This window comes from Glycine soja, chromosome 20 (genome assembly GCF_004193775.1).
Source record: "Glycine soja cultivar W05 chromosome 20, ASM419377v2, whole genome shotgun sequence".
Lineage (NCBI taxonomy): Eukaryota > Viridiplantae > Streptophyta > Magnoliopsida > Fabales > Fabaceae > Glycine > Glycine soja.
The window spans coordinates 37,641,312-37,656,478 of record NC_041021.1 but is presented as its reverse complement, the minus strand read 5'-3'; the positions used below and the strand labels follow the sequence as shown (position 1 = coordinate 37,656,478).

Sequence of the window (15,167 nt, the reverse complement as noted above, 5' to 3'; positions counted from 1 at the left end):
TAACTGAGCAAGACAAATGATGGCATCTTCTAAGACAGGATTGTTGTGTATTTTGATTTTGATTCTAGCAATGCTATTAATTTGCTGACTAATGGTTGTTGCAATATTCATCCTTGCTATAATTTGGCGAAGTCCATTCATGATATTCATCAGTATAGGGACCAAATCAACTGGACTCATGTACCAAGAAGTGAATCAAGTAGCTGATGCGTTGTTTAAATTTGGGATTAATTTAATCTTAATCATAATTCTCAGGTGTTTGATGGATTAATCTTAATTATGGGCCGAATCTGCCTGAATTTCTTTTTTTCAAGGTTTTAGTTGCCTCTGTTTATATATATATATATATATATATATATATATATATATATATATATATATATATATATATATTGTTTTTTTAAAAATATTATTGAACATTTAATTATAATGAAATGGAAACATAAAAAGTTGTTTCCTTTAATTCATGATGCATTTTTTAGATCCATAATGTGAAAAGAATAAAAATCAAGATATAATTATACAATATTACCTTTTCTTAAATTCAAATAATGGAATTGCTGAATTATTAACTTTTAAGTATGACATATTTTTATTTAGGGTTAAATGTAATTTTGTTCCCTTTATTTTGCTGAATTATATTCTCTTTTTTTTCTTAAGATTCTTAGTTTTTTCATTTTCTAATTTTTTTTTATTACTGAAATTTTCTTAAATTAATATTTCTTATGATAAAATTTATTTTCCTCTTCAAACCTAGACCACTTGTTTTTTCAAAAACATTATTTTTACATGTTAATTTTTTTTCCAAAGTTTAATTACATATACTTTCAAATTATTATTTTTTTTCAAATTATTTATTAAATTAAAGTAAAATATCTTCAAAGTTTCTTAATCTTTTTCTGATTCAAATTTAATTTTTTTTTAATTCGTCATACATATTAGTTTTATAGTTTTAAATTTGCTTCTCTTTAAATATAACATTTTTTAAACTTTACATGTATTGACTATGTATGCATCTCTTAAAATTTTAAAAATATTATATATATATATATATATATATATATATATATATATATATATATATATATATATATATATATATATATATATATACTTCTTAAATCTATCCTCACATAAAAAGAGATATACCTCTTGTTTTAGTTATTTATTTCTTCAAATTTACCTAAACTAAAAATATCGTCGTAAGGTATGAAATACTGTCGTGATGTTATAACTCTATAGTTCTTTTACTTTGAGAATTGGGTTATAAATATAAATTCATTAATTTTATTTTTAATGGTAAAAATATCTAGCAATCGATTGGGTTATATATTAGGTTTGTGAAATAGCCTTGAGTTTTTTTATACCCTTAAATCTTACACCATACCCCTATCAGCATCACAATTACATGAATACAGGATAGATAGAGTCTAATAAAATTTTAGTGAGTGAAAAAGAGCATTCTTTCCCTAATCAATAATTCAACATTTCTTGTGATACATAGGAATTCAACCTCTTTTTTTCTTTTTTTTCTTCTTCCATTTTCACTCCTTATATATCATTGGCATTCTTTATTCAACTTTGGGCAGCCTCAGGCTTGCGATCATCATCAGCATGTGGAACAATCTTCGACCAAAACCAATGTGATCTCCAGACTGTATGCATTTCTTCAATGGGGATGTTCTTTGTCTCAGGCAACAACATGGCAATGAAGATGGTCATGATGAGTACAAATGCAGCAAAGAAGAAGAAAAGGCCAAACTTCAAGTGGCAAAGCATGACTAGAAAAACTTGAGCAATCGCAAAAGTGAACAACATGTTTACGGCAACATTGATGGCTTGACCTGCTGAACGAACCTCAAGAGGGCATATTTCACTAGGCACCAACCACCCTAGTGGACCCCAAGACCATGCAAATGCAGCAACAAATGCACATATAAAGAACAAAATAAGGTTGGCTTCTCCGGAGGAAAACGAGCCTTCGCCACTCACCCCGAACTTCATAGCAATCATGACTCCAGTAGCAATCTACAAGCAATCATTCATTATGACCTTTAATATGTAATGATTTAGCTTTTATATGTATGAACGTAAATCAGTACAAAGTACTAGTATTTATTTATTATTAGTTAAATTTTTTACCTGGCAAATCAACATTTGAACACCACCTTCAAGGAATAAAACTTTTCTTCCAACCTTGTCCACAGTCAAGATGGAAACAAGAGTGGCAACCACATTTACACCTCCGGTGATAACTGAAGACATAAGGGAAGCATCGTTGCCAAAGCCCAAAGTCTTGAAAAGGACAGGGGCATAGAACATGACAACGTTAATGCCAGTGAGTTGTTGGAAAAATGGAATCAAGGTGCAAAAAGTGAGCTGAGGCCTGTATTTTGGCGTTGTAATGTTCTTCCATGGGTGCTCCACCTCTTTAGCTGACTCACTTGCAAGAACAAGCTCTTGTAGCTCCTCTTCAACATTATCAATGCCACGGATTTTTTGCAACATTTTCCTGGCTTCTTCCTTTTGACCTCTTTCAATCAGGGAATTAGGTGTGTCTCCTAAGAAAAGAGCTCCAAAACATAACAAGACGGCAGGAACAGCTCCGACACCCAAAGAAATTCTCCATCCGTTTTCTAGTTTGGAAGTTCCATAGTTGATAAGATTTGCAATTAAGATGCCAATTGTGATCATCATTTGGAAGCCCATGTTAAGTGCTCCTCTAATCTTTGCAGGAGCCATTTCGGACAAATACACCGGAACGGACTACAATAAAGAAAACAATAGTTTACTTACAATGATTAGAAACAACAATTAGTCATAATAAATATTAATTCCAACACTAAAAGGTCTAATAGATTTTGAGTTCGAGTCAGTCATGTGAATGAAAAAAACTTAATTGGAAAAAGAAATTTCACTATCAGATTTTCAGATAAAGATTAGTCATCCATAAAATCAGTGAATATTTCACATCAATATCATAGTGACTAAAAATGGTCAGGTTTACCTGATTACAGTATCCGACACCGAAACCAAGCAAGAGGCGGCCTATGATCAGCATTTCAATGTTGACGGCGAAGCCGTTTAATAATGCCCCCACAAGGAAAAACAAGCCTCCTAAGAACATGGAGGCCTTGCGTCCCATCATCCTTGTAGTGGTGGAAGCAAAGAAAGAAGCTACTAATGCAGCAAGATACAAGGAAGAGGTGAAGAGTGTAAGGAGCTCGTTGTCAAATTTGCAATATTGGCTTCTATGGCCAACATCATCTTGCATTTGTTTATAAACACCGGGAAAGAATTTGATGAGAAATGGTTCCATAGAAGTCACTCCTCCGGTTATTCCAAGATCATAACCGAAGAGTAAGCCTCCCATGGCTGCCACAAAGCATGTAACCAATACGAATGCCGTGACCTTCCCATCAAATTGCTTTGCATTTCCCGAATCTACATAAGCTCCTCCTGCCATCGTTTAAGTTGTTGTAATTTATTATTACAAATCTCTCTGGGTTGAAGAATACTAAGGTTGGATCGCTGATGTTGTTATTGCAAATAGACAACTAGCACCTTGTATTCTGCATATTCCCTCTTCCTTAGAACTTCTTTCTTTCCTTGCTTCTGATTTGTTTGAAAAAGAAATGGTGATTTTATAGGGGAGCTGCTATCTCTAAAATTATTAGGGAGTCATAAACAAATTTTTACATGTGGTAGAAATTGCAGATATCGTTTGTATTAGCTGGAAATTAGGGAGTCAAAAACAAATTTTTACTATTATTAGATCAGCACAAGGTCAAATACTAACTTTAGAAAACTAACCCAACAAACTCCAGAAGATGTTTTTATAATATTTTTTTTCAGACAATTGCTTAAATTGATTGTAAAATAATCGATTGCATGTCTGAAAAAAATGCAATAAAAAAATATTATAGTAAAAAGAATACAAATATTTCTTTAATTTATATTATGCTTGATTTTGGTCTTTTAAATTTTTTAAGTCAATTAGGTCTCTTTTTTAAAAAATTAAATAAATTTGGTCCTTCTACTAATTTTTAATTTCTACCTAAAACTCTTGAATTTTTATTTGTTCCATAAACATACTCACAAACTGAATCAGTTTTGTTTAAAATCTTCTTGATCTCAAAATTTGCCAACCAAAACATCATATTTCAACAAAAAAAAAAATTCAATTATCCCTCTTTTCTAATTATATACATAAGCAAAAATAAACTATTCAAATTGGAAATAAGAACTAAAAGTGTAAAATCAACTCGACAAAGATACAAACAAAATCCCTTTTTAACACTAATACGATGAAAGCAAGATTATTTAAATTTAATTAATATTTTTCCTAAAAAAAAATTCTATATTTCTTACTATGCCTTCTTAAAATTAGATGCGCAACAACAGTATGATGTGAATTACTTTCTGTGGAAAGTGTTATAAATGACTTTTCGATCAATCAGGAGAGGCATAATACATAAGTAAATAAGAAAAGTTGTTTTAAGAATGAAAAATGCTGTTAAATAAAAAAAAAAGAAATCATATATTTTCATGTGTTTCACAAAAAAACAGTTTCTTGTATTGTATTTTACCATTTCCCTTGAATGTAACCTTGTACACTTAGTTTTTTTTTTTTGTGACGTACCTTGTACATTTAGTTAAACCAAGGTTAAGCAAAACTAATATTAGCAAATATTTACCCAATAGTATATGCTCATAATTTGATAGTGGCTGCCTCTAGCGACCGCAATCTTTAGATTAGCTTTTTTTTTCTTTCTCTCAAACCTAACATAAGTTTACCTTAATTAGAGATATCAAAATGAAATTATATTTCAACTTAAAATTATAATTCTATAATCTGATTCCAAACCAATTCCAATTCTGACTAAATTGGAATTGAAATTTAAACCACCATTCCAATTTCTTGAAAGAAAAAGAAAATAAAATTAATTAAGGCCATTAAATAAATTAAACTTCTGGCATAAATTACATCAATTTTTTTTCAAAAGATGTTAATGTATTACGAATGTTGCCATTTGGCACGGGCACAGATTAGTTGATAAAAAAACTCACGAATTGATAATTACCGTTGATGACACTTAAAAGTATGTTTGTAAAAGGAACTCACTCCTTATACGATGATAATGCATTTGAAATTAACGTCACCAAAGTTATAACGGCAAAACAAGCATGCGCTAACTAGTCAAGATACCGTGAACATAAATGGATGATGAGACACAAGGGACATGATTACTTTCCAATATGACTCCCATATTTGGAGTATATTATGTCTAAGTTAAATACTTTCAATTGCTTGATAATATAATGCTACCACAAAATACAATGACTACAAGTGTACAAAATTTGAGTGTCTAGGTCTCAAAGGACTTGACATTCGTCAACTTTTACCTCTGTAGAATGTTCATAAGCCCTTGCGAGCTGGGCATCAAAATATTCATAATTATCTTCTTCTTCATCTTCGTCAACAAGTTTAACAATGCCATTAACTTTAGGTAAACTGCTATTTTCACTGAAATGCACTACGAGCTCATTAGCCTCTTCCCTTTCTTCATCTGTTTTTGCTAAAGATAGAAGAACATTTTTAGCTTTCTGATCAGGAGGAATTCCATTAGACTCCATTTCCTTAAACCAATGAACAGCACTGTCGAAGTCTCCACTTTTTCCATATGCATCCATGATAGTAGTTAAAATTGTCTGATTGGCCTTGATTCCCCGCATGAGCATTTCTTCATACTTTTTCATTACCATCTCAAGATCATTTATCTTAGCATACCCTTTAATCAAGGTTCCATAAGTGACAACATTAGGCTCAAAGCCATCTTGTATCAATCTTTTGAAAAACTTCTCAGCACCCTCCATGTCATCTGCATTGATATAAGCTGATAACATGGTAGTGTATGAGCAAAGATCTGGAAAGTATCTGCATGGGAAAAGTGATACGCAGAGAATGCTCAGTGTTTGTGCACTAAAAAATAATGTTGACAATAATATATATTCTCTAATTCAAATTTATTCGGTACATGAATTTTAATAGTGTTTGGATATAGGACAAAATTGCAACTGAAAAATAAGTTGGAGGACTAAAGTAAGACAAAAAAATAAAACAGAACGAAAAATGTATAATTGTTTGCCTAATATACACTGAAGAAGAAAGGAAATACTATTTTACCTATCCCTTCTCATGCTCTTAAACACAGTCTGAGCTTGCTCTACCATTCCCGATATAGAAAATGCATCAAGTAAAATATTGTAAGCCTTCCGAGTTGGTCTGTGGAAAAGAAAGAGAATACTATAACTTTTTTTAATAATAATAATAACAACAATAAGAGTAGTTTAGTACTGATGTTTGAATATAGCTTTCTATTAATTATCCAGCATTCTATTAATTCTTCACACTAATATTTTTATTTTTATTCTTTGACATACCTGATACCAGCATCAAGCATTTCCTCAAATACAGCTAATGCTTCTTCCTCCCTCCGGGCCTTCCCATACGCACTTACAAGTAAGGCATAGCTCACAACGTCAGGTCTGAGATCAGCTCTTTGCATCTAAAATTAGGCATTCACTTCAATATCTGATGAATTAATTATAAGCAAGAAATTAAAAGGGGGGACAGAGAAACAAGATGAAAATAATTTGCTATGAAGCACCGATACTTCAATTTGTTTCACGTATCTGATACCGATACTCTTGGATACTTCATTGATATGAATCAGTGAAGTATCAAAATCTATGAAATGCCAATACTTCAATTTGTTTCACTATCCAATACAATACTCTTGGATATTTCACCAATATGTATAAGCGAAGTATCCAAGCCTTTAAAGCATTTCATGAAAATCCAATAGAAATTGTACGAAACATATACTTATATTTGTATTTGCAGAATTGCAATTATATATTTATTATGTTTTATAAATTCTTATATATTTCTAAATGTGTATCTTACATATATCATATCCTTTTTTTTTTAGAATAATTGTATTGGATACATATCATATCCGATACACATATAGTATCCGTGCATCATAGATGGAGAGTCTTGAAAATGCCTCAGATTAAATAAATTATCTGTCCATGAAAGTCTTGACAATATAAGCGCTTGTGTGTAAGGAGTATGGACTTAATTTTGCCGATTGTCATATTTTAATAAAACTCTGACTGAATTAGCATGGATAAAGGTTTTCCAACCATAACAGAATTCAAATAATCTATTTGTAGGAATTAACATTTAACAATCAGGTATGTTAGAATTAGAATGTGGGTTAAGGCCTAACTCAATCCTTCAAAATCGATTTGTAAGGTAGGGAATGCCCCCACTTATATACTCTATCTTGGCACTATCTCTATCAGATATGAGATTGTGTTTTTCCCAATAAGGTAAGACTGTTTTGTACCTCTACAACAAAAACACAAAGCCAAAATAGTTCAAAATTGAGACTATACTTGGGAACTACAGGTTATCTTACACATTATGAAGAAGGAGATCTAGAATTTCACATATGTACCCAAATATGTTGATATTCATGTAGAATATAATATGACAAGACAATTTCATTTAACACAAGTTTAATACCAGTTTCTTCCTCTTTTGGAAATACTAAAATAACGTATGATGTTAAAAGTATGCATATTCTGCCTTCAGAAAAGAATGTTGTCTGTGATAAACATGCACAGAATATAAGAGAGATAAAGTCAAAGATTGTATAAAAGATAGATAGTATTTAACTTTACCTGATCATATATGTTTGAAACTTCCTTGTAATTTGTTTCAAATGACATCAGGCTATTATAGGTTACTGTAGTTTGTTGAATTCCCAGTTCAGCCATCTGTGCAAATGTCTTACGGGCCTTTTCATAACTTCCAGCCTTCTTATGCATATAAATCATCATATTAAACATCTTCTGGTCTGGTTTCAAAGGTGAATTTTCATCATTCAGTAGGTTGTCAAACAATTCTTCAGCTTCCCTAAACTTGTTACCCTGCAGGTGAATTAAATATATAAATGCAAAACTGAAAGTCAGAGACTCAAAAGCAGTCTGTACAGTATTTAAGAAATGTATGCTGAGATCAACATAGTCATCAAAGAAACACGAGGACATGTGTTGGGGCTGAACAATCATTATTATAGGAACAAGTAATTAAAACTTTTGAGCCCATCAATCTCCGTGTTTAAACTCAGATGAAGGGATGTGTTGGAGTTGAATAGCCATCATTGGGCCCTTATTTACAGCTTAGAATTCTATGGCAAGACTGAACACATTCATCGACAAAATCCAAAAATTCAATTTCCATTAAGGAATTTGTTACTTTAAGAAGGTAGACAGAGAACATATTTGACTTTTATTCAAAAAAATTCACAGGAAACCAGAAGTACCACAACCACCACACCACCACTAGTGGCTGCAAGAGATTAAATATTAAAGGGAAATAAAAGCGCAGAGTAAAAGAATATATAGTTACCTGAACAAATGTTTTAAGAATTATCTGGTATGTGAAAGCAGAAGGTTCAGGACCCCATTTCTGCATCCTTCGGAATATTGCTTCAGCATTATTATATCTGCCTCCTTTTCCATAAGCTTCCATAAGTGCAGTCTGAGACACCACATTTGGTGCATAACCATTCTTATTCATCAAGCCTAAGACCTTCTCGGCACCATTGAAGTCTCCTAGCTTCCCATAAGCCGTGATAAGCATGAAGAAATCCATCTTACCAAAATCCCACCAGTTCTGAGTCCGAAGCCATTCGAGAATCTAAAGAATCACACAATGAAATAGCAGCAAGCAGTTAGAATCAATCGTTCACAATCAAAACCAAACAGATAACAGTTAGAATCTTACCTCAACAACAAGGTTCCACTTTTTGAGTTGTTTAAACCTAATCAAGGTACCAACAACGAGGTCTTTAGGAATATTTTGGTTATTAATCTTCTCAGCAGAGAGCACAGAGACAGCAGAACCGGATTCTTCGATTTCAGTCATGATTCTCCTCCAATTCTTCTGGTCAGCTTCATCTGCAGAATCCTTGAAAACCTCGAATTTCCTCCTCCTCTGCATGAACTTTCTGGGTTTCAACATTCCCCGACACACCACCTCCATTCTCCCACTCATCCTCACCCTCGCAATTCCATTGCTACACAACATCACAGAGAATGAATGAAGCATAACATAACTCAACAAAGCAATAAACGTTTCAAATTCAGTAAGCTTACCCAGTGCGAGTGGGTGGCAGAGGGAGTTGTTGTCGCAGGTGACAGTGTGACTTGGAAATGAGACTACACATTTAGCGAACAACAAGAGTCAATCGATGAGCCTCACCACCAGAAGAAGAACAACAACAAGATTATATATTAAGGAGGAAAAAGTAAATATAAATATCTATTCTAATATCCATAATCATTTCTTGGGCCAGTTTATTTTTTTCAGTTTGGCCCAACAACCTCGGGCCCGTCCCACTTATACAAGGGTATTGCTATTGGTACTTCTACTTTTCCTATTAGCATTAACCATTTCTTGGGTCTTTAGTCATATTCCCAAATTGTCCCTTGGATGGAAACACAACAGAAACAGAAACGTATTTCCATTACATAAATGGGGGTAGAAAAAAAAACACAACAAATCCTCTTTATTTTATTATTTTTGGGTACCAAAAAAATTTAAAAAACGAAAATATGATTCCGTTGTACATCATATTTTCGTTGCATAATTTTTTTATGCATCTCATGTGCAAGTTGGACGACTAAGATGGAGGCAGGGCACAACAATTTCTAGATCCAGATTGGGTGTATGGATCTGGGCTTGGTGGCATGTGTGTGCATAGTGTTGGAGGACAACAATGTGGTGGTGCACAACAAAGGCATGGTGGGGCGCAATGATTCTGGATGGAGGTGGGGCACAATGATTCTGGATGGAGGTGGGGGCTTGTGGCACAAGAGAGAAGTCTGAGGGGGAAGGGGAGGCTATTGACACTATCACATGTATTGATATTGTCAATAACAAAGTTGGTAGTGACAATAACAACATCCTTTATATAACTAATGAGTAGGCATGACAATTATCCCCGCAACTCAGGGATCCCCGCGGGGACTGCCCCATTTGGGGTCCTGTAGTCGGAAAAAAATTTCCCACGAGGACGGGGATGGGGATGAAAAACCCCCCGCAGCTAATTCGGAATCAGATTATGCTCCCCGCCTCGCAGGGTCCCTGTATCCTCGCATATATAAAATTTTACTTATATATCCTCATAACTTATAATATGTGTAACATAAATATAAGGGTTAATATAGTATTTTAATAGTAAAAAAAATACAAAATAAAATTATCATATATATTAGTAATATATCACAAGTCACAAAGACACAAACATTATCCAAACCCTAAAACGCTGCATCAAACATTCAGACTTCCTTCCTTGACTTCCTTTTTCACTGTTTCACCTTCGTTCCTTCTTCACTTCTTCACCGTTTGTTTCATCGTTTCACGTTGTCTTCACCCTTTTCACTTCTTCGCTTCTTCACCGTTCCTTCTTCACTGTTCATTTCAGTCGTGAACTCGTGGAAGCCTTCGTTGCACCTTTTTCTTCTTCAAGTCACACCGTGCATTTCTGGGTTTCGCAACTTCGAATTGTTCTTCCTTTGTTGTATGTTATTCCTCTGTTTTATTTATTTATTTATGCTTGTATGATTTTATTATTATTATTATTATTATTGATTTATTTTTGTGTTTTTAGTTATGTTTTAAACTTAGAATTAAACCTTAAATTTATTATTGTTGAAAAATTGAGATAAAACAAAAAAATTATATATTTTTTAAATAATTTTTGACATTTTTTAATATAAAACGGGGTCCTACAGGTTCCTGCGGGGAGCTGGGGAACTGGGAAAAAATATTTCCACCATAGAAAACGAGGACAAGAAATAGGGTAAGGTTCGGGGACGGGGAGCGAAAGAATACTTCCCGCTTCCGCCCCACGCGGGTACCATTACTAGTGAGAGGTTCACACACTATGCACTCTTTTGTGGTAGGTTATGGATATTTTAAGTTAACAGGTGTGTTAACTTTATTTTAAGTTACAATTTATTTTCTTATTTAATAAAAATTGTAAAATATCTTTCTATTTTTTAATAAAATATCTCTTAATTAGTCTTTAATAACATATTTATCATTTTGGAAACACTTATCATTTTCGACTTGGGAACATGATTTTCAACCTTTATCTTATTGGTTCGAAACATTTTTAACATTAGATTTATATATGTAAACATTATCAAGGGACTAAATTAATGTTCGGACAAAAAAAGAGGCATATAATTTTCCAATTAATTTTAAACCATTTTTCAGTTTTCCGATTTCTCATGATTTTCTACACATGATTATACTTTTCTTTTGTATACATTCATGAGATTATACTTTTTGTGCAACAATTCTTTTTTATTAAATAACCATAAATAATAGAAACACAAAAGGTAAGAAAATACATTAGTGGTAGACATGTATAAAAAGTTAAATTATTAAACTAAATTTATTAATTAGTATATACAACAATTCATAATAAGAAAAACGATTATAAATATACCAAATTTAGCTAGCAACAAGATGCGTTACATCTAATATCCATAATCATTTATTGGGCTGGACTGTTGTTTTTTTTTGGATCTGGCCAACAACCTCGGGCCCGCCCAGTTATATAGTGCAAGATCTTCTTCAATCGGTTAGAGAAAGAAAAAAATAAAAGAAGGAAACCAGATTAGAGGAGTAGTTTGTGTTGCGATTGACGACGACGATAACGACAACGACGAAGCATCATGTCTTCCGGCGGCGGCGGAGGCGGAGCAAAGCCGTTCTTCTGCCACGTGTGCAGTCAGAGGATCACGTGCTCCGATGAGTCGGAACCCTTCTGCCCGATCTGTATGGAAAGTTTCGTAGAAGAATGCAACCCTAACAACCCTAACCCTAATCTTTTCCCCGAGAATGAGGAATCTTCTGATTCCGAAATCTCCTTCTCCCTGCTCCCTCTCTTTCTCTCCACCGTATCCAGGTCCCGACCCGAACCCGACATGTTCGACCCGATGGTTTTCCTCCAAAACCACATTCAGGGCCTTCGCGCCGACGGCGCCAACATCCAAGTTGACTTTGGCCACCCTTCCGAGCAGCAAGGGTTTCGCCTCCCTGCGAACATCGGCGACTACTTCATGGGCCCCGGCCTTGAGCAGTTCATTCAGCAGCTCGCCGACAATGATCCCAACCGCTACGGCACGCCTCCCGCCGCCAAGGACGCCGTCGAGAATCTCCCCACCATCACCGTCGACGACGAGTTGTTGAACTCCGAGCTGAACCAGTGCGCGGTCTGCCAGGACGAGTTCGAGAAGGGCTCTCTGGTGACGCAGATGCCCTGCAAGCACGCGTACCACGGCGACTGCTTGATTCCGTGGCTTCGACTGCATAACTCATGTCCTGTGTGCCGGTATGAATTGCCCACCGACGACGCGGATTACGAGAATGAGGTTCGCGGGAATGGCGGTGACGGCGGGTCGAGGACTGGTGGGAGCGGCGACGGTGGTGGTGGAAGCGGCGGTGGAGGCGGAGGGGGGAGTAATAGACCTGTTCGCAGGACTGTTAGAATATATTTGCGGCATCCTGATGCTGCTGACTCCGCGCAGGACAGTGCTGAAAGGGGATGGGAGTGGGGAAGTTGGGATTGAAATTTATGTAAGTAGTTCCTCTCTCATTCTTGGTTAGTGTATTTTGTTTGTTGTATATGATTTTGGTTGTTATGCATTCTTTCCTTTTAGATTCTAGATACATTAGGTTTTGATTGGATTTATGATTGACAATCGATGGCATTGAAGTATGAGATTGTTTTGGCTTTAGTTTTGTTGGTTGTTCTGATACCTCCTTACAGAGTCACAAGGCTTTGTAATTACTGTGATTGGCTTTCAAAAATTAAGCATACCTCCTTGTGCTAAAGTCACTGTATTGTTTGTATTTACACATTGGCTTTCAATAATTATTCTGTGTATTCTTACTTTATGACCATTTTCATATTAGAGGTGTAAATTATCTGAACTGCATCTGAGATTTTAATAAGTGGTTTGTTGAACTGCTTACATTCTATGTATCCTAATATGTTTGTGTTCTATATAGTTTCAATGATTATAGCTTATTTTCTCCATGATTTTTTATCAGAATTCAATTTGTAATACCATTTTGCAATCATTTTTATGCTACTAATGCTAACTCTTGGTGAGAGCATTTGACCATGGAGCAGCTTGTCCCCAACTCTTCCCCAAAGAAGTGGTTAATGCGTGGGTAAAAAGAGGAAGGGGGTTTAAACAACCTTCTGTGTTACATCGTAAAGTTCTAAACTAACTACTTCATTTACTTTTGGAGTCTTGAACTACTATTTGAATGAAGGTGAAGATGAAGCGAAAGGTTAACAGAAGTTACTGAATTGAAAGTAATTAATTGATCCAAGATCTGAAGATTCACAAGTACTTTGCAAAATCAGGGTAAAAGCCCATGGAATGGATTGTTTTCCACTAAGTCATATTGAATGCTGATTTTTGGTAGGAAATTTTTAAAAATACTGAGAAATGGACTTGTTCCCTTGGTAGGAGGAAAAGAGATGGGAAATCAATATTATATTTCTTTAATTTTCTTTTTTCCTCTTGTATTGTATGTAACATGTCTAAGCAAAAATACTTGGACAAATGCATGATACACAATTCTTTTTTATTCTACTTTATTTTGTAACCAATCCTTTAGATGTATATTTGTATGTTTCTCATACTTATATGAAGGGGGGAATTTATTTACGGTGAAATTTGATTGGTTTTATTGTTTCTATTCTCATATTTTGCATTTCTTATACATTATCCCATGGTTCAAGCTAATATGTGGATTGCTTGTTGGTTTTTAAATTATGTAGCTGGATTATTGCTGTATAATCTGGACCAAAAAAAGTTGTAAAATTGCATCCGTGTTTGGTTTTTTCAATTTTTATATATTTGTTCATCCAGTAGTTATGAATCTATATGTTGATATCAAGCTCTGATAGATAGTTTGTATCTGCAGGTTTTGTTGTTGTAAAACTGGAAACTATCTTGTGCAGCTCAGAGTTTCCGTGAATAGATTGGTAGCATTGCCATGTTTACAATAGTCCTTGTGAGGAATGTAAGAGATGTTATTTCCCGTGACAAGAACTTTGTTCGATCAGAGGTCCTTTTTTATGTAGTAGATAGCTGGAACATGGGATTGCATGAAAACACCCAACTATTGAGATTTTAGGTGCTGTTATTGAGCGTTGATAAGAAACTTCTCGTTACTTTTGTACAGATCATCTTCCAAACATCCAATATTGATTATAATCCTTTATGAAATATGAACTCGTCATGGTCTATATTTCTCCCGTGTGCAATTAATTTAGGAATTGTTCTTTTAACCTATTTAGAAAAAGGCTTTGCCTGTTAGCCCACAAGCTAACCTGCTCACTTAAAAGCATGCCTGCATAAATAGACCTTCAAGTAGGCTTTCAAGTCAAGACAGACTCAAAACAAAAATGTGAGAAAAGGGTAATATATTATATATGTCGACATTAAATTTTCTTAGTATGTAGGACTAATTTTTTATGTTTAGTTGCCAGCTTGTTTTTCTCTTGATAAACAATTTGAGTTTTCAAAGATCAGATATGATTCTATTTTCTCCAAAAAAAAGTAGTATTTAGACAAGTAAAGTGAACTGAGCAGAATCAATTTGAGTTTTCAATTTTTGTTAGAAAGGTATATCCGACCCGGAAACCTTAAAAAGAATTGCAACTAAATATATTGTGAAAGAAGTCTTATTGGGAATTTGTAAGTTGTCTCAAAATCGTATGATAGATCTGATCTGGTGTATATATAATGGAAGACGGGATAGGAATCTTGTGATCAACCTTTGTTTTTGTTTTTGTAAAGTTCTGCAGTAACTTTGACAATATGAACTATCTAAATGGAGCCCATAGTATTACATGATTAACTGACTTTCCAATGCGGTTGTCATTGAACTAATATTGATAATTGATACCAACGCCCGCATTTATTTTAAAAATTAAAATAAGTGTCTGATGCCAATAAGTGGTTCATTTGATCAATCAACACAATGATAAAGT

General features: G+C 34.1%; 3 protein-coding genes across 3 annotated transcripts; 1 reads left to right on the top strand and 2 right to left on the bottom strand.

Moving 5' to 3' along the window:
* Positions 1 to 1,409: 1,409 nt before the first annotated feature.
* On the bottom strand, positions 1,410 to 3,635 carry LOC114401699 (sugar transport protein 11-like). The gene is made up of 3 exons (XM_028364276.1): positions 3,008 to 3,635; positions 2,143 to 2,766; positions 1,410 to 2,028 (listed from the first exon to the last, which is right to left on the bottom strand). Exons 1-3 carry the CDS (start codon positions 3,464 to 3,466, stop codon positions 1,576 to 1,578), a joined length of 1,536 nt encoding a protein of 511 aa, XP_028220077.1. The 5' UTR covers positions 3,467 to 3,635; the 3' UTR covers positions 1,410 to 1,575.
* Positions 3,636 to 5,223: 1,588 nt separating this feature from the next.
* On the bottom strand, positions 5,224 to 9,355 carry LOC114401697 (pentatricopeptide repeat-containing protein At3g59040-like). The gene is made up of 7 exons (XM_028364275.1): positions 9,235 to 9,355; positions 8,864 to 9,155; positions 8,486 to 8,776; positions 7,756 to 8,004; positions 6,445 to 6,569; positions 6,188 to 6,286; positions 5,224 to 5,938 (listed from the first exon to the last, which is right to left on the bottom strand). The coding sequence occupies exons 1-7, from the start codon at positions 9,303 to 9,305 to the stop codon at positions 5,377 to 5,379; spliced, it is 1,689 nt and encodes a 562-aa protein (XP_028220076.1). The 5' UTR covers positions 9,306 to 9,355; the 3' UTR covers positions 5,224 to 5,376.
* Positions 9,356 to 11,721: 2,366 nt separating this feature from the next.
* LOC114403175 (E3 ubiquitin-protein ligase RING1-like) lies at positions 11,722 to 14,422 on the top strand. Its single transcript, XM_028365964.1, has 2 exons — positions 11,722 to 12,730; positions 14,096 to 14,422. Exon 1 carries the CDS (start codon positions 11,827 to 11,829, stop codon positions 12,721 to 12,723), a length of 897 nt encoding a protein of 298 aa, XP_028221765.1. The 5' UTR covers positions 11,722 to 11,826; the 3' UTR covers positions 12,724 to 12,730; positions 14,096 to 14,422.
* Positions 14,423 to 15,167: the final 745 nt, after the last annotated feature.

What these genes read in the sequence shown, in the direction of transcription:
- LOC114401699 (XM_028364276.1), bottom strand. Translation starts at nt 3,466, where the DNA reads ATGGCAGGAGGAGCTTATGTAGATTCGGGAAATGCAAAGCAATTTGAT. An exon ending in GTGTCGGATACTGTAATCAG is followed by an intron (nt 2,767 to 3,007) that starts GTAAACCTGACC and finishes TCTTTATTGTAG; the next exon opens with TCCGTTCCGGTGTATTTGTC. An exon ending in TTCAAATGTTGATTTGCCAG is followed by an intron (nt 2,029 to 2,142) that starts GTAAAAAATTTA and finishes GATTGCTTGTAG; the next exon opens with ATTGCTACTGGAGTCATGAT.
- LOC114401697 (XM_028364275.1), bottom strand. Translation starts at nt 9,305, where the DNA reads ATGTGTAGTCTCATTTCCAAGTCACACTGTCACCTGCGACAACAACTC. An exon ending in CTGCCACCCACTCGCACTGG is followed by an intron (nt 9,156 to 9,234) that starts GTAAGCTTACTG and finishes GATGTTGTGTAG; the next exon opens with CAATGGAATTGCGAGGGTGA. An exon ending in AGTGGAACCTTGTTGTTGAG is followed by an intron (nt 8,777 to 8,863) that starts GTAAGATTCTAA and finishes GTGATTCTTTAG; the next exon opens with ATTCTCGAATGGCTTCGGAC.
- LOC114403175 (XM_028365964.1), top strand. Translation starts at nt 11,827, where the DNA reads ATGTCTTCCGGCGGCGGCGGAGGCGGAGCAAAGCCGTTCTTCTGCCAC.